The following is a 21,626-nucleotide window of genomic DNA, read 5'->3' as shown; positions in this document are numbered from 1 at the left end:
CCCTAACTCCTTCTCAGCGGTTTTCACCTCTCTATGAGATACTGAACCCAGAAATGTGGAGGAGGGCCTAGCTAATTTCAAGGAGGCGGCTAAGGCCGCTATTGACCAGATCGCCAGGCGAGCACAGGCAGCCTAGTTTACTCCCGAGCTTCATGATGGAAAAAAGCATTGTAAAAATTTAGAGAGGCGAAGGCGACACACTCATCTCACCGATTACAAAGAAAAATATAGGACAGCCCTCAACCAGTATCACAAAAATGTAAAGCTGGCCCAAAAATCCTATATTACCCAACAGCTAAGTCAGGCTTAGAATACACCTAAAGTATTGTTCCAGATTCTGAAAACCTTAACAAATCCTAAAGCCTGTGATCTTGAAGAAGCTCCTTCGCAAATCTTTGTGATAAAATAGCAGACTATTTTGTACAGAAAATAGATACCATCTATAATAAGATCTCTTCTGCTGGCAGTTCACAGCTGATGGCCCCTACCACTGAACCTCCACCTTGCTCGAAGGTAAATTCATGGACAAGTTTTCCCTCTCTAACTCTGGAAGAGGTGGAAACCTTAATGGGCAATGTGAAATCAGGCTCACCACTTGATATTATACCTGCTAGAATCTCTTCCTCCCTGGTCAAACAGCTGCCAGCCCCAATTTGCTCCCTACTTAATCTATCACTGAAGGACAGTTGCCTCTGGCATGGAAGGCAGCACAGATTATCCTGATTCGGAAAAACACCAAAGCATCCATGGAAGACCTCTCCAATCTGCGTCCAATTTCTCTCTTACCTCTCATGAGCAAACTGCTGGAAAAGCACATTAACAAACATTTGTCAGACCATATCGAAGCGGCAGGCTGCCTTGACTCTTCACAATCAGGCTTTCGACCGAAACATAGCACCGAAACAGCCTTGGTGGCTGTTACAGATAACATCAGGCTAGCGCGCTACAGTGGTCAATCCACTCTCCTGGTGTTATTAGATCTTTTGGCCGCTTTCGATACAGTTGACCATCAGATTCTGCTCGGGAGACTGGAGGAATCTGGTATTGGTGGTGTAGTACTGCAATGGATGACGAGTTTCCTTACAAATTGCTCCCAGACCGTGAACCTGGAACTGTATATCTGTACTGTACATCCAAAGAACTGACCTAGGGAGTGCCCCAAGGGTCTTGTGGAAGCCCCACTTTATTTAAAATCTATATCGCTCCTTTGGCCGCACTTCTAAGGAACCATGAGTTCATCCCGAAATCATATGCAGATGACACCCAACTTACTTTTTCCTTTAACCCTTTCCACGTGGGGGTAATTCCCCCACGGCACGGGGTGGGGGGAGGGGGGCCGCGGCGGTGGTGCTGTGCTCGTGACGAGCCCAGCTCGCCATGAGGCACAGTGGAGCTGTGCTCAGTCACGACCCCGCCCACTGATTGATTCTTCCGCACAGGCGGGGAGTCAACCGCGCGTGGGCGGGCCGCGATGGTTATGACGAGCCCAGCTCGTCATGAGCACAGCTCCACTGTGCCTTATGACGAGCTGGGCTCATCATGAGCAACGAAGCGGTTAAGAACTACCCCCAGACGGCTCAAGACACCTTCTCCTCCGGCATGCTGGCAATCTCTCAATGAATGTGTAACAACTTTTTACAGCTAAATGACGGAAAGACTGAGATCACACTGTTTGGAAAGGCTCCACTGTTGTGGACCCCAGAGTGGTGACCAAGAGAGCTGGGGACTGTTCCAATACAGACAGTGGTAAAAAAATTAGGGGTTCGTATTGATCAGACCCTAACCATGAAGGAGCATGTGACCCATACTGTGGGTTCCTGCTTGCACGTGCTTAGCCTGTTAAGAAGAGTCTTCCCTTTTCTTCCTGACTCTATAAGGAAGTCTCTTATTCAGGCTCTAGTAATGAGCAGATTGGACTATGGCAACGCTTTGCTGTTTGCAATCGATGAATCTTCTCTGGATCGCCTACAGGTGGTACAGAATACCGTGGCCCGCTTAACACTGAATGCCCCTTATCGAACCGCCTCACTCCCTCTTCTCCAAAAGCTCCACTGGCTGTCTGTACGCAAACGAATACAATTTAAAGTTTGTTGTATTACTCACAAAGCAGTGTGGGGTAAAGGACCTATTAATCTGGCAGAGAAACTTAACCGGTACATTCCGCATAAGGATCTCTGCTCCGGTTCGAAATACCTCCTCAAGATACCAAAGACTAAGAGGCTAAGGACATAGTGAAAAGCTTTTTCATATTTGCCACCTCTTTACTGGAATCAGCTCCCCATTTCCTTGAGGCAGTGCTCAGGCCATCTACAGTTTAGGAAAGCGCTGAAAACTGTTCTGTTCTAGCTACTTGCTCCTGGGTGGCAGCCTTCTCACTTTGAGTCCGTTAGCGCTGAGATACCCCTACAGGGGTGATTCAAGCGCTATACAATTCCTTAAATAAATAAATATTACCAGCATATTAAGCAAAATGTTACTTACCTTGTAATTATCTGCTCATTGCATGTAGTGCTATAGATTCACATCCTCCTGACACTTAGTATTGGGCCTGTATGTTTGCACGTTGTTTTTCTTTAACATTGTTTTGAATAACAAGACCTATTGTGACTCTACCATCAGTCCACAATGCATCATGACAAAGACTTCAACTCAGATTGCTGTAAACTCCGCTTCAGCAAAAAACTCCACCAACCGCTGATAGAATGGAGTTTACCAGTGTCCTCACCCCTAGACTTCCACCCCCAGGAGTAGTACGCAAAGAGGTGCGTTTGTAGAGTGGTCGAGAAAGGGGCGGGGCCTCCGATGAGGTCCCAGAAATCGCCCTGTGGGGACTTACTTGTGGCAAACATATGGGTTATTTGCCCCCAACGACCCTCAGCCGCCAAGGGAAGTTCCTCCCCCAAACAGTAGTGCACCAGGGGGCCCCTTTGCAGAGTGGCTGAGAAAGAGGGTAGGGCCTCCGACAAGGTTTCAGCAATTACGCTGTGGGGGACTTACTAGTGGCAACAATAGGGGTTCTTGGCCCCCAACTACTCTCAGCATACAGAGGGACTTCATTAGGGGTAGCCGAGCAATACTCCGCCCGCTCACGGAACACAGCAGAATTTGATGGAGTTTTTCAGTAAGTCAGTGCACGAGCTCCACCCAGGTCTAGTCTGGACATTCGAGTGTGAGCTCCGTGACAGACTAGTCTTTCACCAGCAACATCCTGGACAGCTGTTAGAACTCCAATTACCAGGAAACAACTGCTGGCTTCTCTTATGCTAGCTGCATGGATTTACCATCACCAACCAAGCATTTTTGACACAAGAAACCTGAGGACTTTTCGCCAGACCGTAATAGGAGACTCACATCTCCAACTGGCATCAACAGACATCACAAGACATATTTCATGTCATATTTCATAGAATTGCTGAGGGAGGGAGTGCTGGAACAAACACTTTTCCAATTCTACATTCGTTCAAACACGAAATACCCCTGGTTAGATCAACATGGGGTGTGTATTCAATGCTTGTGTCCCAAACACAACGAAGCCTCTTGTACTGCTTGTAAGGTATTACGGTGTCGGTAGACCTTTTGATACCGAAAGGACAGGTGCATCTCAAGATGCAGCACCAAAAGTTGGCCAAAACCTGTGACATCTTTGGACAGGAGAAGCTCTTCAGCACCGAAGGAGAGGAAGCAACAACATTGGGCCTTCCAGCTATGCAAGGGGGAGAGAGCCTAGAGGAGGTGTCCTCTGACCTCCTCGGAAGTAAAGCATTCAGCCCCGAAGCCCTCAGGACTGAAGACTATTACCACAACCAGGGACCCTATGCTATCACAAAACACAAGAAGGCAATGTTCCCAGGCCAAGGGGTAGCACTGCTCCAATGGGAGTTATGTAGGAGCCCACAGCCTAGCCTCAAGAAGCACAGACTTTCAGGAGCAGCTCTGCAAGCGGAAACTGCTAGATCCCGATCAAGCCTTCAGCATGGAATGCTTAGTGATGCCATCTATCTCTGCCTACTCTGAGCCCGAGGCAACGAAAAGCAGGTTTAAGAACGTTAGTTGGCGTCAAACTGGCCCAATGTCGGCGCAAAAAGAAATCTTGATGATTATGTCAGACAAGTGAAGGACCACTTCTGCTTTGCTCCCTGACATCTCGGAGTCAAAGCAGATTATATATGTGTGCCCCTCAATCGGGAAGATCACCACCAGACTCCCTTCACGCAAGCACAGTTAAACCTTTCAGGATCTCCCACTACTTCTTAATTCCCACATACCTACACACCTGCCCAAGTGCCTGGATACCCTCTTGCATGCACAGTATTTAAACGTCTAAAGGAAGACTTAAAGCAGACTTGGATCATGATCTCTGTCACCATCTTTTTATTCCAAATGCATTTCCTGAAATAATTACTTTTGCATTGCACTCTTCTTTTCCTTCTTATAGTCACTGAGCCAGAAACTCCCTAGCTTGCTCCACTTCAGCAAAAATCTTCAAACAACCATGGCAATTTATCATAAAATGATAAACAGATGTAATAGAATCAGAGATCATCAGGGCTCTGGATTAAAGCATGGATCTCCTCTTCTTCTGTCACTTAGCTGTACCAAAAGCTAAGTCCAAAAATATGTAAAATGCTACTCCATCTGAGTTGTAATGCTACATTTCTCTCAGGCAAAGGAGAAGGTTTTCTTCTTGATATTAATATTTTGAAGAGAAAAAAAAGACTCAAATGTCCGTGGGTTTCCACCTGCCGGGTGTAACACCAAAACAAACCTGGTAAGCATGTGCTATTGAGAGATTTGGACATGCTATCTTATGTTCACTTCACAAATACAGAGAGCACTGAGAACAAATGTCTCATCCAGGTAAGAATTACCTCTGCTTCTCCTTTGGACGTTTCCATAAACACCAAATAATGAACATCACCAGTTCTATCACTCCCATTCTGATTGATCTGTGCAACTCCTTCCTTCATTTGGAAATAGTTCATGTCACCTGAACCAACTATCTCCCTTTCCTAATTGCCTCCATTTATAACTGAATCAGTGGTCAAATCAGAATGCTATGTCTTCCACCAGAGGTTAATTTGGATTTCGAAAAAACTTTAAGTAATGAAACTGTTTTGCCAAAGGCTACAAACATTATCCGTCTCATTTTGGATGATGGAGGTATTGCAGCCCATATTTTGCTAGATCTATTGTCCGCTTTTGACACTATCTCACTAGCAATTTTCCTTGAATGCTTGCCTGACTTCTGTTTTACGGATTTAGTACACAAGTGGTTTGCTTTCATCTTGCAGGACCACACCAAAACAGTCTGCTTGACCAGCTGCCACTCCCCAGCTACACCTACCCCCATTAACGTACTCCAGTGATCGACTAAGTCCCACATTATTCAATCTAAATATGATGCCAATGGCCAAGCGCACCATTCTTTGGGCTTTAAATTCCATGCCTATGCTTATGTTATCCAACTAATCCTAAGGCTAGACAGGATTTCGGAGAAATTATCCCAACAATTCTCCCTATGCCTTAAGCAGGTGGCTGAGTGGAAGAAAGTCCACTTTTTTGTATTAAACGGAGGAAACAAATGGCGGTTCTCATTTCAGCAACCCTGCTCTATGGACCAATGAATGGCAGCCGGAATCTCTTGGAATCTCCCAGCTCCCTTTCAGTATGCAAGAAATATGGGGATTATCTTTTACTATAAACGTTCCTCTGAGGAACATATTAAGACTCTTACTATCATCTATTTCCTTCTATTAATTATTATAAGAAGAATTGGTGCATTCATTTGTTCTTCCTCTAGGAAAAGTCTGGTTCAAGCACTGATCATTTCCAGACTCGACTATTGTAACTTTCTGTTATTTGATCTCCCAAATATTTACTACATAGACTACACGTATTACAAAATGCAGCAGCACATACATTTTTGGGACGTAAAAGACGTTCGCCCATTTCCATACATGTTTGTCAGCTTCAGAGGCTGCCTCAGAGGCTGCCTATAACTTAGAGAAGTCTTTTAAAAACACTGTGCCTGTCACAAATCTATTTAGAAGACTGGATTGAAATACTTCTATGTCCCCTCTGTCCACTTGCCGCTCTCCCTCCTGTGCTCTAACTTACAATATCTGACAGATCCCCAAACACCAAAAGAAAACCAGGATCCGCTCTCTGTCAGTTCTGACATCTAAAGTGTGGAATGCCATGCCCCTGTTTCCCAATGCCCAACACAATCACAGTAGCTTCAGGAAACAATGAAGGACCTACTTGCTTAATATCATAAACTAACAGTCTTTAGATTGAGATGTGAAACTAATTTGCCCAGCAACATCAGGACACTTTTTTTTAGCTACCTGTGCACTTAGCAAATATATATTCAAAATATATACTTATTTTCTTTCATTTACATCCATCTGGCTCACCCTCTGCTCCCTCAGGCATTTATTCTATTGACACGTTTTCACAGCTGCATCTGTTGGCTAAATCATTGACACTTCCTCTGAAAAATGCTAATTTCGAACTATAACGACCTTGTAACCTTTGTTTTTTTCAGTAAATTTCTATGGATTTATAACTAGAAGTCATGTTTGCAGAGTGGTGGAGAAAGGGGACGGGGCCTCCGACCAGCTTTCAGGAATCCCGATGGGTAGGACTTACAGGAGGTGCTAGGAGGGCTTCTTGGCTCCCAAGTTCCCTTGGAGTAAAGTGGACTTCATGATCTAACCAGTAGTGCACCCTGAGCCGCGTTTGCGGAGTGGTAGAGAAAGGAAGCATGGCCTCCGACAACCTCTTAGCAATCCCACTGTGTGGGACTTACTGGAGGTAACAGGAGGGGTTATTCACCTCCAAGGACTCTCTGGAGGCAAGGACTTCATCCCCCAACCAGCAGCACGCCAGGGGGCACGTTTTCACGGTGCTGGGGAAAGGGGGCAGGGCCTCCGGCGAGTTGCCAGGCTTTTTTTTGTATTTATTTTTCTGGAAGGGGGGGGGGGTTGCGTAGCCCAGGGCACCCACTCATCTGTTGGGGACCGCAGGGGGAATCTTGAGGCCCCCACGGTCCCTGCCGGTTTCCCACCTCCTGCGGGTGCTAGCATTGCTTTTGCACAAAGGAAGCTATAAACATGCAGCTCAGCTCCCTCTATCCAAAACCAATTCTGTTTTGCTTCAAGTAAGCAAGTACAAAATGCTTAGGAGTGGGGCCTAATGAGCCCCCCTTCTTCATTAGAAGCCATCGTGTCCCCGGGATTTGGCCCACCCGGGGGCTTCTTATAAAAGACACACGGGAGCCTGCGCATCTTTTTTCTTTTGCCGCAAATCCACAGATCCACCCGTGAATTTGTGGTAAAATGAAATTTTAAAAATACTTTTTACCCCCACCATATTTGGGGGGGAGGGGGAAATCAGGGTATTCATATCCTTCCACCTTTTCAGAATTTTTTACTTTTTTTGTGGGACTCAGCTTCAAGCCGAGTCTGAAGTTGTCTGCCAACACTTCCTGGTTTGAAGTGTTGGCAGCCAATCAGATCTCAGCACGAGATCAGGAGGGGTCGCGGATCCAAGGCATCCCTATTTCCTTAAATAACTCAGAAACTATGGATTTACATCATTTAACAAAAAGGACACTTTCAGGACCAACAGATGCCCTTCTGCCCAATTTGGTGTAATTCCGTTCAGCAGTTCAGCCGTGTCCAAAGTTTTCTATGGCAATTAACGGGGGAGAAACGCATTTTGGGATCCCTCCCCTTTTTTTTATCGGCCCCCTCTAGACGGATCACCCCAACATTTCAATAAAGCAGCTGAAGTGAGTGGCAAATTAGTTTTGTAACATTCATGAGGATCCATCAAACAATGCCAAAGTTATAGGCAAAGGAAGAAACGCTCTTCCTATGGAAACTAGGTCCTAACTATAACTACCTACTGGCGACCACCAGTAGGTAACACATACATGTAACCTAGTGGTGGTCGCCACAACTTAGTTATAGTTAAGTCTGCTTTTGCTTTGCTAATAACTTTGGCCCGCTTGATGAACCTTCACATAACTTTCCCAAAAAAGGTAATCCAGCTCAGCTCCTTCCTGGAAAGTTTTGGAGTGATCTGTCGAGCGGGGCGAGAAAAAAAGGGGGGGTTCCAAAACATAAAATCACTATGCATTTTCCATAGACTTCTTTAAGAACGGTTATGGCAAAAAATGAACAGAATTACACCAAATTCGTCAGGAAGCTAGATTTAGGTCCACAGACTGTGCGATTTGTGATTTGGTGTGAATCCATTCAGTCGTTTTTGAGAAATTTAGGGTAAAAAATAATTGTATGTTTTCACAGTTGGGCTCATAAGAGTCCTGCGAGCCTCTCAGGAGAGCACTGTGATTGGTTGAGAGGTCTGTTTTTTCCATGAGCCTTCACATTTTCACAGGAGCAAGATTGAGCACGCTGATTGACTGGCTGTTGGAATGTTAGAAATGAAAAGGCCACCATTACTGTGAAAAATTATAGGTGTTGTTTAAATAAAATAAAAAAGCTATAAGAGGATGCAGCAGAAAGGTTCACTGTCCCCTTAAGTTAAGAAAGGAGGCATGTAAAGGATAATTACTGTGAAGAAAATAAATGTATATTGTTTTTAACTAATTTTTACGATCTTGCAGGACTCTCGTAGGATCGTGAGTAGTAAAAAGGAGTAGATGAGTTTCCCAATACACTCCATTAGTAGGAATGCATATTGTGGTGCTTATTTGTGAGAGAAAATGAGCAAGAGATAAGTACTGTGATGAGTAGATGGCTATTTTTTATGGGGATCTTGCAAGACTCACATGGGAAAGCTTGCCACAAGGTGTTTGCAATCCATTGATCCACTCACAAGATTCACATGGAAAATTACTAAGCCTGCCACAAGATTTTTTTTACGATCCTGCAGAAGTCTCACAAAATCATATGGGGAATAATGTTCTTATTTCATGGTTGAAGAAATGCTGTGATGTAATTAGGTGGAGCAACAGAGATAACTCAGTTTATCCTAGGTGCTTTGGAGAAGAAGAAAGTCTGGGTTGTTTTCAGCAGAAGTGAATTTATGTGGAGCTGAAAGAGACTGCTGTGTATCTGCATTTAAGAAAGAAGTCAGGTATTTAATAATATACTTTATAGACTTTGTTGTGAAGTGTCAGTCAGCGAACTAATGCTGGTAAACGTATTCTACTCGATGTTTATGGAGGTGCAGATGTATTAATATATCTTTTGAGAGGTACACATTACAATGTAGAGAGATGTGAGCAAGGTTTGCAGACTGTGTTAAAGAAAACTAAGTTTTTCAACTGTATATACTTGTCAGTAAAAGAAGTACGGTTTCTTAAATTATAAAACAAGGAATATAATTATCAAAGCTTGATTCTTGTTATGAACCTCATTGTATGTATATTTTAGCACTATGTGATGTTTGAGTGAACACTGTGGTCAGTGTCAGCAGAGGTGTATCCAGATTATTATGTTACTTTAGATACTGTTTTGGAAGTAGAGTTCATGACATGTTATAATTTATTTGCATAAATATGAAAATAGACTGGTTGAGGGTGTCATATTTTTCAGGTGAAAGGAAAAATAAGTTACTGGTGCATTAGATGAATATGTGATTGTGGGTGAAAAATTGACTAAGTTTTAGCAAATATACTGATGTATTACTGCTATCAATTATTGACCAGTAAGTAACGTATATCTCTTGAGTTATTTTGTTGGGTTTTTTTAAGGAGAAAAATGGAAACTTATTTCAGAGGAAATAATTATCTGCTTACATAACCAGCAAAAAAGAGCCTTGTTAACTAAAGCAGGATTATTGTGGTGCTCAGCAGTAACTACCTTTTGAATCACAGTGTTTGAGTTGGAAGGTTGTGGCAGTGACTGAAAAGTTGTGCAGTTCAGCAGCAACATCTAACTCTGCATGAGCTAGGCCTTGTGATTTATAGATATGCTGCTTTGCGGAGACTTTACTGCCACCTAGCCCGCTATGATATAGCAGGAAAGTAAAGACTCTTGAGAAGACATTAGAGTCCGCTGATGAGTGTCAGAAAAAAAGTTATATATTTCTAAAGTTGTTTGTTTTGTTTGTATTATAGTTATTCATATAGTTTGTTAATATAGTTGCTGTAGTTCTGTATTGTTGTTAAATTGTTTTGGTGCAAAAAAAAGTGTAAAGTTACTTTTGTGTTTTTTGCTTAAAACTTTTTATAAATTTTAATTTCATTATAGTCATGAAATATTCACCAGACCTGTCAGTTTCATCTTCAGGGACTGTAAATATGCTGCTGCATGTACATGTATTTCTATGGCAGTATGTACACCTTTTATTCTGAAGACACTTGTAATGGAGAAAACAATTATTTTGTTATGCTGCTACAGTGACTTGCCATGCAACCGTGGGGTGTTAGTTGAGAGATTAGCCCTTGTCCACGCTGTAGTATAGGAACCTCTGATAGAAGAGAGAGGTAATGGCACAGAGAGCAGTGCATCTTCATACTCCTATCACCTGCTTTGCACACAGTATTACGTATGACTGTCGCCATTGGTAGATGTCTGAAAGAGAGACAAGTATGTCCCTTCAATCAAGTATGGACACCAGTTGTGAAAGAGACAATTTTGAACAGAGAGGACATTCCATATTATACTCTACTATGGACATTCATCACTATGAAGAGAGGTATATACAGGGAGAACAGTCTCTGTCCACAGTCTACTTTGCACTTGTTACTCTGGGGCAATGTCTCAGCTGACAGGGAAGTGTGTTTCCAAACCATAGTCTGTCTAGATGTTATGAAAGACAGACTTGTCAGCATAGAGGTAATTTCATCTCTACAACTTACTTATAGATCTATAATCCTTGGAAGAGGTATGGCCAGAGATGTAGGGCTCTTTTCAAAGTCTAATTTGCACACCCATCATCCAAGCGATAGGGCACAGGAGAGGGGCCAGTCTCTCCCCACACTATAGCATGCCGACTTAACATGCAAGACATGTGTCAGTAAACAGGGACGTTCCTCCCCACAGCCTACTATGTATACCTGTCAGCATGGGACAAGTATGAGCAGAAAGATGCATTTTTCTGAAAGCCTATTACAGACACCTCCCACCCTGGTAAGAAGTATTAGCAGACAGGTATCTCCCTTCCTAGACACCACTGTGTTCCCTGTTGCTCTAGGGAAAGGTGTCAGCAGAGAGGCAATTGATTGGTCATAACTTACTGGTCATTCATGTTGTTCTGGATGAAGGTAGGTGTTAGTGGAGAGGACAATGTTTCACTACACATTGCTGTACATGTCTGTCATGCTGTGGAGACCTGTAAGTGGACAGGAAAATCCATTCCCACATGCTAATATATATGGTTATTTCCCTGGGGAGAGGTCTCAGTGGGGAGTATAGTACTTGTTAATCTTACTATGGAATAGTGAGGTCTTACATGTGAGGAAAGTGGCTCCCCCTCCCTACTAGGCATACTACTGAACCTGGGGAGAGGTGTGATTGGAGAGGGTGTGCATCTTTACAGCTTACTCTACATACTGGTTACCTTCATGCAAGGTGTCAGTGGAGAGGCCAATCTCTCCCCGTAGTCTAGTCGTGGGGATTGTAAGAGATAAGTATTGTAATGAAGAAAAATGTAAATTCTTTACGATCTCGGGAGAGTCTCGCTGGATCTTATAAACATTTTTAAAAAAGAGGTGGCAAAAATTGCAAGCATACAGGAGAGGCCCATGAGATTTAAATACAATCAAACGCAACAATACATTAACTGTTTTTCTACTTTAAACAACACTTCTCATGTCTTACTTTCTTCAAAACAACAAAAACACTCTTATGAGCTTAATTCCAAATGTACGATCTTGTGAGCAGTTTACAAGAGCTGGACAGGAAATACAGCCCCCTCTTAGTCCACGCAGGGGATTGTGTGTTCGACTCCCGCAATCGTCTTACAAGAGCCGTAGGTTTGTAAATAAAACAATTAATACAATATACAAACTGTACTGACTTTATTAATAAAGATTAGCATTCAATAATGACTGGACACATGAAAAGATCTCTGTATAATAGTTTAGAACGAAATGTGTAACTCTATAATCTTGTAAGCCTCCCACAAGAGTAATCAAACCCCTTAAAAATGTATGTACAGAGTGAAAAAACTGTTTACAGTATAGGTAAAACTGATCAGGGACTTTCTGAAATATAAATATCAAGTTTATCTAAAAATACATACAAAGACTATGAAAACTATGCTAGGAATATTTCTGTTTAAGTGAGTTACAAAAACTAAGAAGTTTAACATTCTCAGTGCAAACATTGTTAAAGTAGTTAGTTATATATTTTTTTAAATCATTTTATCTGTAAAAAAGGAAAAAAAAAAGACCCCTTATAAATACCCCCAGGTGTCAGAATGGATCCAGGGAATTTTTCTTCAGCAGTACCCCGGCACGCTGGTAGGTGGCGTCGGTCGACTTCACGTTCGCCGTTGGCATTGTGATCGCTGGAATGACATCGCGGTATCTACTTGGCTGCTGCCCCTGCATGCTGACGTCAGTTCTTTACATAACATTCCACGCCAGAAGCGCAGAGCCATGCAAGACACTGATCAGTGGTGCACAAAACTAGGGCCGTAGAAGTCAGTTCGCAGAACGGGGAGGATGGGTGGGGCGGTGAGGAATTCATAACTAATCTATGTCTCTTAGGTAAGTAAATTGTTCATCTGAAAGAGACAATAAATTATGGATTCCTCACCTTAGAATAGATACCCCAGCAATATACCAACCCCGGAGGTGGGTCTGCAAACTAAGTTCACACCAGAAAGTCCTGGAGAACTGAAAGGCCATAGAAACCATCTCTCCTGACTTGGCTGTCCTGGCATTAGTGTTTGGCAAACGTGTGCAATGAAGCCCATGTACCTGCCTGGCAGATGTCATGAAGGGGGACTCCACGTCCCAAAGCAGTAGTGGCTGCCGTCGCCCTGGTGGAATGGGCGTGCAACCCAACTGAAAGTTCCTTTTTCGCTAAGGAATAGCAGATCTTGATGCAAAGAACGACCCATCGGGAGATGGTTCATTTTTGCTAGGCCCGACCTTTCTTGGCGCCCACATAGCCTACAAAGAGCTGGTCATCCACCCGGAATTGTTTTGTGCAATCCAGATAGAATGAAAGCGCACATTTTGGATCCAGACGGTGGAACCGCTCTTCCTCTTTAGAAGGATGCGGGCGGAAAGAAGGTGGGCAAAGTGATGGTCTGTACTATGTGGAAAGAGGTAATCACTTTGGGAAGAAAAGAAGTTAGAGTTCGAAGGACAACCTTGTCCAGATGAACAGCAAGGAAAGGAGGCTTAGAAGAAAGAACCTTAAGCTCATTCACCCTGCGAGCAGAGGTGATGGCAAACAAAAAGGCAGTTTTAAGTGTCGGAAGGCTGAGAGGATAGTTATGTAGCGGCTCGGAAGGAGCGCACTGGGGCATTAGAAAAGGAATTGGAGGAAACAAGTGAGTAATGCCCTTAAGGAAACAATTTACAATAGGGGATTCGAAAAGAGAAGGCTGTTCAGGAAGCCGAAGAAAGCCAGAAATCGCTGACAGATAGCCATTAGGGTTCAAAGAGCAGAGCCCTCCTGGGTCAAAGAAAGGAGGAAGAGGAGAACCTCTGAAAGAGGGGCAGAAAGGGGATCCACAGCCTTTGCTGCGCATAATGCCACAAACTTGTTCCATCTACAGGCGTAAACCGTTTTGGTGGAGGGACGTCTGGCTGCCAAGATAACGTTACAGACTTCGGGAGGAAGGTCGAAAGCTGTCAACTGATGTCGCTCAATCTCCACGCAAGGATGTGGAGGCTGGACAGGTTGGGTGGAGGACCATCCCCTGCTGCTGCGACGGAAGATCCTCCCGAAGGGGCAGTCAGATCGGAGGATCGATGGCCATGTGTAAGAGCTCGGGATACCATACTCTTCTAGCCCAGTCCGGAGTCACAAGACTGACTTGGGCCCGCCCTTGATCTTCTTCAGCACTCTGGGTAGAAGTGGTACAGGCGGAAAGGCGTATAGAAGACCGCAACTCTACTTACGACAAAAAGCGTCTCCGAGCATGTGCCACCTTGGAAATTCCAACGCGCAGGACTGTTGACATTGCACGTTCTCTTCGGTGGCAAATAGATCAAACCAAGGCTCTCCCCACCTCTGAAAGAGACCTTGCACCCCCTCCGAGGGAAGACGCCATTTGTGATCCATCATGCACCGGTGGCTGAGTTTGTCCGCCCTGGCCTTCAGAGAACCTGCCAGGTGTTGAACCACCAGGGACAGGCACTGGTGTTCCAGTTACTTCCAGAGACAAAGTGCCTCCTGACATAGGGTCCACTACCCCACCACGCCCTGTTTGTTGCAGTACCAAACCACCACAAACGTGGTGTTGTTGTTAACACCTGCACTACTCTCCCTTTGACAGAAGGAAGGAATGCCTTCAGTGCAAGACGGATTGCCCAAAGCTCCAAAAGGATAATGTAGAGCCCGGACTCCGCCAGAGACCAGAGGCCTCTGATCTCTGCCTCTCCAATGTGGCCGCCCCATCCCAGAAGTGATGCATCCGTCACCACTGTAAACTCTGGTTGGGGAAGGGAAATCTTGGTTTGTGAGCCACCACTGCAGTTGGTGTGCAGTGCCCTCCGAGATCTGGACGCAATCGGAAAGATTCCCCTGATGCTGTGCCCACTGGAACTTCAGGTCCCACTGCAAAGCCTTCATATGCTACCTGGCATAGTCCACCAGCAGGATGCAGGCGGCCATGAGGCCCAGTAGCCTCAGGGTCATTCTGACTGAAACCGGGGATAGAGGCTGAATATCCCAGATTCGCTGCTCAGGAGGATAAGTCCAAAACTGCGCTGTGTCCAGAACCGCTCAGATGAAAAGGAGCTTCTGAGAGGGAATCAGGTGTGACTTCGGCACATTGATGGTTAACCCCGTCGAATGCAGGAGGTCAGCCATAGTCTGGAGGTGGGAGACGACTGCCTAGGGCGAGCCCACCTTCAACAGCCAGTCGTCGAGATAGGGGAAGACTGAAACCCTGATCTACGCAGATGAGGTGCGACCACCGCTATCACTTTCGTGAACACCCGAGGGGCGCTGGTAAGGCCAAAGGGGAGCATGGTAAACTGAAAGTGCTTGTGGCCTACCATGAACCGTAGGTAACACTGATAGGCTGGCAGGACGGGGATGTGAAAATAAGCGTCCTGTAAGTCCAACGCTACCAACCAGTCTCCAGGGGCGAGGGCAGACAGAACCTGAGCCAGTGTCAACATCTTGAACTTCTCCTTCTGGAGGTAGCAGTTGACGTTCCCGATATCCAAGATAGGACCAGGCCCTTGTCATTCTTAGGCACCAGAAAGTAGTGGGAATAACAATCACGACCTACTTCTGGGGTAGGAACTCGCTCGATGGCTCCCTTGGGCAAGAGAGCCGTAACTTCCTGTTGGAGAAGAGCCAGGTGATACTCCGACATGCGATGGAATTGAGGTGGCCTGGATGGAGGGGTAGTCTCGAAGGGGAGGGAGTAGCCCCTTTGGACTACCTGCAAAACCCACCTGTCCGACGTGATGTTGAGGAAGTGGGGGAGATGATGGCGAATTCTGCTGCCCACAGGCGAATGGTGGCCCTGAAAGGTCGGACTAGGAGGGCTTGGAGGCTGCTGCAGAGGAGGCACTGGTGGACTGACCCACCCGCTGGCCCCAAGACCCACAACAGGGTCTGGGGGCCGTCCCCGTTCGTGCAGAGGCTGGGCAGCTTGCGCAGGCCCGTGGCTCTGGGTGGAACATGGCAGGGCACCTCTTCCGTAGCCACAAAAGGGGCGAAAAGCCGACTGCGCGGGGCGAGAGGGGGAAGCGAGGCCCAAGGATCTGGACGTAGCCCTGGAGTCCTTAAAGCACTCGAGCTCGTTGTCTGCCTTGTCGCCAAACAGGCGACGGCCATCAAAGGGCATGTCCAACAGTGCAGCTTGGACATCACCCGTGGACCTCAGCCAGGCCTAGCTTCATAGGGCTACTGACGTTGAAATCCGCGGTGTCCAGCCCACATCGGATGGCAAACTTTGCTGCGTCTCTCCCTTCGGCCACTGCATGGAAGAGCACGGCCTGGGCCTCCTCCAGGCACTGTGGCAGCACCTACGCGACCATGTCACACACAGAGTGGGAGTAACGGCCCAAGAGACATAAGGTGTTCACTGACCGCAGTCCTAAGCTGGATGAAGAAAAAGTCTTCTTCTCAAGGTGGTCCAGCTTCTTGGATTCCCTATCAGGTGGTGCAGTAGGGAATGCGCCCTTGGAAGTCGAGGCTTGGACCACCAAGCTCTCGGGGGTGGTGTGTTGGGAGAGGAAAATGGGGTCGCCCGGGCCGGGAGGTGGCGTCGGGCAATCATCCTATCCACAGGAGCCCCTGTGTTGGGCTTGAACCAAGTGCCCAAAAAAATGTCTGTGAGGGCCTCATGGAACGCCAGCAGGGGCTCGGAAGAGGCCACTGCCGGTTGAAGCACCTCTTGAAGGAGGTTAGTCCTGAACGCCACTGTAGGAAGCTCGAGGTTTAAGGCCTCAGCTGCCCTACACAACACCGCTGTGTATGATGCACCCTCTTCCGTAGCCATGGTAGGGGGAGAGAGCATGCCAAGGTCTGGAGGTCAGACCACGGACCGAGCGCAGACGGGTTTGCCTTGGCGGCCAAGCAGCACACACACTGTGTAGACGCGCTATTCGGACATTTAAATAGCCCTCCATGCTAACTTGAAAGGAGTCAGAAGGGGGTGGCCAAATCGGGACACTAGTAGCGTGTGCCAATTGAAAGTGATAACAAAGAATAAACAAAACCGGGGTCCAGCAACCTCCACCCTTACCTTAGCAAGGCTCCCCTGGCAAGCTAAGATATTGGTAAAGTAAGTAAAATGAAAACAAAAGTGAGAAATTCAGCAAACATAAAACAATAAAAATGGGTCGAAGACCCACTAAAAGATGGCATCCAGTCACTATAGGAGCCAGGCACCTCCTATAAACGGGCACCGCGGTGCCTACAAGGAAAGCAAAACAGGGCAAAAGTACAGCGTGTGAGGTAAGATACATAGTACATCTGATCTGAGCAGACGCGCTACTCGGCCATATAAATAGCCATTATGAGGCTTGGGTAAATCAATTTAGGTATAACTTGGAAAATATAGGAGGAGGTAGCTTAGTTTCTATGGAATCAAGTAAACGGTCTTAAGGTAAAGACCATGGCAAACAAAGAGTACAGGGTGGACTACTTTATGTACACAAGAGAGATTCTGGGGTTATCATCCAAGATAACCTGAAAGATGTAAAAAAATGTCAAGAGAGAAAGATGCTTGAAGGACATGATTGAGTGTACTGTGGTTGGTAAGATATAACTAGTTAAAAGGTGGTGGTGCAATGCCTATCTATAGTTGATTCTCATTTAGGAATATTGTGTCAAGTTCCACATGTTAGATCGCCACAAAAATACAGATACATTGGGAACAAAACTGAGGTAATCTACCAAAATGTATAATTAGTTATACCACAAGTCATTAGAAAACATTCAGTCTTCCAAACTTGCTATGCTTCTATGCTTGATCTCCTGCAGGAGAGTTTCCGATGTTCGCGCACTAGACGTCTCGGCGCGTGTTTTTTCCCCGGAGGGGGTTGTTTTATGATTGGACGCAGGACTAAGTCGCATACACGAACAATAACGTACCCGCTGGGTGAGCTGTTTAGAGGATTTAATGCGGGCAGCGGACTGGTCGTTCGACTCCACCTTCAAGAGGTTTTATTTTAAACCGGTTCTTAATGTGGCACAGTTAGTGGTAAGTAAGCTTTGAACTAGCATAATCCGAAGCCTCCGGTCCTGACATAGAATCGGAATTTGCCTAGTATCATGACGGTAAGTTCCAATTCTTTTAAGGACACGGCAGCGAGGATTATCCCGCCCGGGGCACCCTTGGTGCGAACCCCCCCGTATGGGATTAAGTAATTATTTTCTTTGCCACTGGTTGGCGAGACATTCTTGCTTTGTTTGATGTTATTTGTACTGTGGCCGATTTATTATAATGACATCCAATTATTTTATAAAGAGCAACAATTACCATACTCTATAGCGCCTTGAGACCCTCACAGGTGAGTAGTTGCACTATACAAAATCCTGATTCATTGATACTGGCCTGAACCTATAAAAGACAGTGTTAACAAACGTTTTGGCCAAGGGGAAGTTCATCTGATAGTTGGGTTTGCTTTGTTCGCCCTAAGTTGGCAGGGTATGCCCAGACGTGGGTCCCTTGCTCACTTTGCCACTGGATTCAAGCTAGCATGGCTGATGACGGGTGTTACCCAGAAACCGGTCCCAGGATGACTGTTTCCGGTCCAGTGAAGAAATGGCTTGGCAGTTCGGGCTGGACTGTTCCCATGAGGCACAGGGTCAAGACTGATTTGCATATAGCTGTGTCTGAACTGGGGTGGCAAAGTGAGCTAAAGAATGATGATGGATTCAACCCAGATCTGTGACTGGGGGTGAGTGTCTGAAAGGTTTCGGCACTCCGTCCATCATCCCCTTGTGCTTGCTTTGTTTGCCCTAAGTTGGCAGGGTATGCCCAGACGTGGGTCCCTTGCTCACTTTGCCACTAGATCCAAGCTAGATATTTATTATTTGTGTTTTTCTAAATGCTTTTCTTTTTATGTGGTTAAATCTTTGAAATGCATTATTTTGAATAGATTACAGATGTAAAATAGCAATGAAAATATAAAGACTAACATTTCATATGAAGATATTAAAACTGTCATTAAACTTACATGCTAGCTGAAATTGAAGATGTTAACATTTATCACAAAGTAGCTGCTTCATCTCAACTCACCTCTAGTTGGGAATTTTCATTGACACCATTATTAACTGCGATCTTTGTATCCTCTAATGATAACATGTTAAGAGTAGCTGTGGATTAAAATACATGGATGTTATCCATATATACACTGTGTACATATTTAGCATATTCTACCAAATCGACAATAGTTATTACATAAAGGGACACAATCACAGGAAAAAATAATAATTTATGAATGATAAATTACACCTACATTTTGTTCCTTAGAAAATTACTCGTCTTTGGATTCTATACATTCAGAAAAGGTATGCATAGAGATTCAACCATGAAACAACAGATTTAATGTCAAGGCGCGAAGGCTAAGCTAATGCATTACCTTCATTATTGCTCCTAGTCACAGCAGGAACTTCAAAGCACCGTAAAAACACAGAACACCCAGCTATCCCTTCTTTTTAGTTGTTGCTCATAAAGCAGTTAGGTTATGTGGGTGGACTGTCATCGTATTTGACTGCTTGAGGTTTTTATAAGCACAATGCGGAAAGATTTTAATTCTTTAACCAGCGCTTAATTTGTGCCAGTGGTCTCTGGTGCTTAGAGCCGGCACTTAATTGTCAGCACCAGTCTACCACATGGCGGCACTGAATTGTTCATTTAAGATGAGCACAACAACCGTGTTTATTAAGTCAATATACATTTAAAATGAATAATACTAGCCTCTCATGCCATTATTATAGCTTTGTGTGGCCTGAAATAGTCTGAATTGTCACACTTGTAGGAGTGTGATGGTTAGGTGTCATGCTAGTACTGCCATTGGCAGCACTGGCAGGGTATGGGTGGTGCAGGCTGCAGTGGCCTTTGGAGAAGGTCCTTGGCACTTAATATTTTACAAATTAAGCACTGTGTTTAACATAACTCAAAGGACATTTGATCTAAATATACCATGTAGGAGTTTTTATTTTGTTTTTCTGTCACTGATAGTTTGTATTTTCAAATAGTTCAAGAAGAGTATCATACTGTTTTTACCTTTTGAGCAGCAGTGCTGCAACTCTGTCTGTTTTGAACAGTTCTTTTTAAAGTTGAGCAATGTCCTGAAGGGTTGTACTTGTGTAAACTCTAGAAGAATTTAATGTTTGTAGTGGGGACCGGTACTCACAGGTTCCATAACTAGGTATGTGTGAAAGTATACATCTTTAAGCACGTATTGCAGCCATCTTTAAGTTTGGGAAGTTCAACTTATGAAGTCAGGGTGAAATTTCAGGTTTTCAGTCTAGTTGAACCTTTGTTAGGGGGTCAAATATTGGTTATATTGACATCATTCAATGACTAGCGTCTGTGAGGCAATTTTAAAAGACTTACCATTCGGGCAATTTTAGAGCTCATAACACGATTATTGAAATATTGATAATGAATGATGTGGCAGATAAGGCCAGAGGTAACAAAACTGAGGGCAGAATCAATAAGGCTGCAGAGTGAATACATTTTTATATTATGAAAAGAAAGGCGAGAAGAATAAAAATAATACTAGGTTATTGAGGTACATTCAGTTGGAAGTGAATATACATCACAGGCTTTTAGGAGGGGTGGAGGTTTGCAGGATATTTTAAGATTTGCAGATTGGTCTAGTGATTCAATGTTTAGACATTTTATTTTTTTATTTTAAGCCTGTAGAGAGTACTGCGGAGTACGTGGGCACAAGACTTCAAAGAAACATAAAATCAGCCTCTAACCTGGACATAAAATGTAGATTTTCCAAATCCTAGTGGGAAGAAAACATTGATTTTATTAAAGAAACAGATACTACATTAATCTTTCCCAGCTTTTCCCAACCCATAAAGAATTATCTTTTTTATTTCAGTACAAAGGTAAAAGATTTGTAGCCAGAGTAGCAAGAAGGTACTCTGGAGGGTTTGTTTTTTATCTGGAAGCAATCGATGATGAATGCCATTATTTCTGTTCGTTCACATCTTTAACAAGAAGGAAGATGGCTGTGCATTCTATGTTTTTATGATGCTTTTGAATGTTTGGTGTTCTAAATTCTTTTGATGTTGCTGCTGTGAGTAGGCACAATAGAGGAGGTAATGCATAGCTTACCTTCTGTGTCTTTAATATAACCCAGATTTTATGCCCCACCAGCTGTGGAAAATCTTCAGTGTCTGGGTTAAAATGCATATACTCAACATGGACAATAGTTTCTTTAAAGTGAAATCTTTTGATGCACTCTGAACATTGGAGTTTGGAAGGGTTTTCCATAATCAATGTGCATACTTCATCATTTGTAGCTTTATTGATAAGGGGGGGGGAAAAGCTGAAAAAAGGCTTTAGGAACCTTTATTTACTATGGAACACGTTACAACCTAGTGGGTGTTCTCCATTTTGCCAAATACCAGATTACTCCACAGGCTATTTGCATACTGCAACCATTAGTTGTATATTTCCATATGCAGTATGCCATAGTGGCAGGTTTTCGTATATTGAACCTATGAATCAGAATTTGGGAATTCTAACTCTAATTCCAACTTCTTGTGGTCATAAGGGAAACATAAGAAATCAAATGTGTTATGAATAACTTCATTTCAGAATGAAAACTGTAGCAAAATCATTATTACAAAGAAGGGAAATCAAAATAACTTTATTTTTATTGGCAATAGGCACATTTATGGTGCAACATCTCTATTATTTTAGCACAATCTTTCCAAGGTATGCCAAAGCATCTCATTAGCTTGGCAACAATAAGCAGTCATTCATAAAAGAAGAATGCTAACTTACCAGAAAAAGAACCTTAGCAACCCTCT

At 44.2% G+C, this 21,626-nt stretch overlaps 1 protein-coding gene across 11 annotated transcripts in view; it reads right to left on the bottom strand.

The window, feature by feature from the left end:
* ANKRD26 (ankyrin repeat domain 26) overlaps positions 1-21,626 on the bottom strand; it is a 1,120,330-nt gene that overhangs the window by 656,420 nt on the left and 442,284 nt on the right. For all 11 annotated transcript variants that reach the window (XM_085653113.1, XM_085653117.1, XM_085653121.1 and 8 more), the window contains one exon: positions 18,868-18,944. In XM_085653113.1, the coding sequence (XP_085509239.1) occupies positions 18,868-18,944 (77 nt within the window). The remainder of the gene's footprint in view (positions 1-18,867; positions 18,945-21,626) is intronic.

The sequence above is a fragment of the Triturus cristatus genome, chromosome 4_1, assembly GCF_964204655.1.
Source record: "Triturus cristatus chromosome 4_1, aTriCri1.1, whole genome shotgun sequence".
Classification (NCBI taxonomy): Eukaryota; Metazoa; Chordata; class Amphibia; order Caudata; family Salamandridae; genus Triturus; species Triturus cristatus.
Note: the sequence above shows the minus strand (reverse complement) of the source record. Positions and strands in the feature narration are given on the sequence as shown.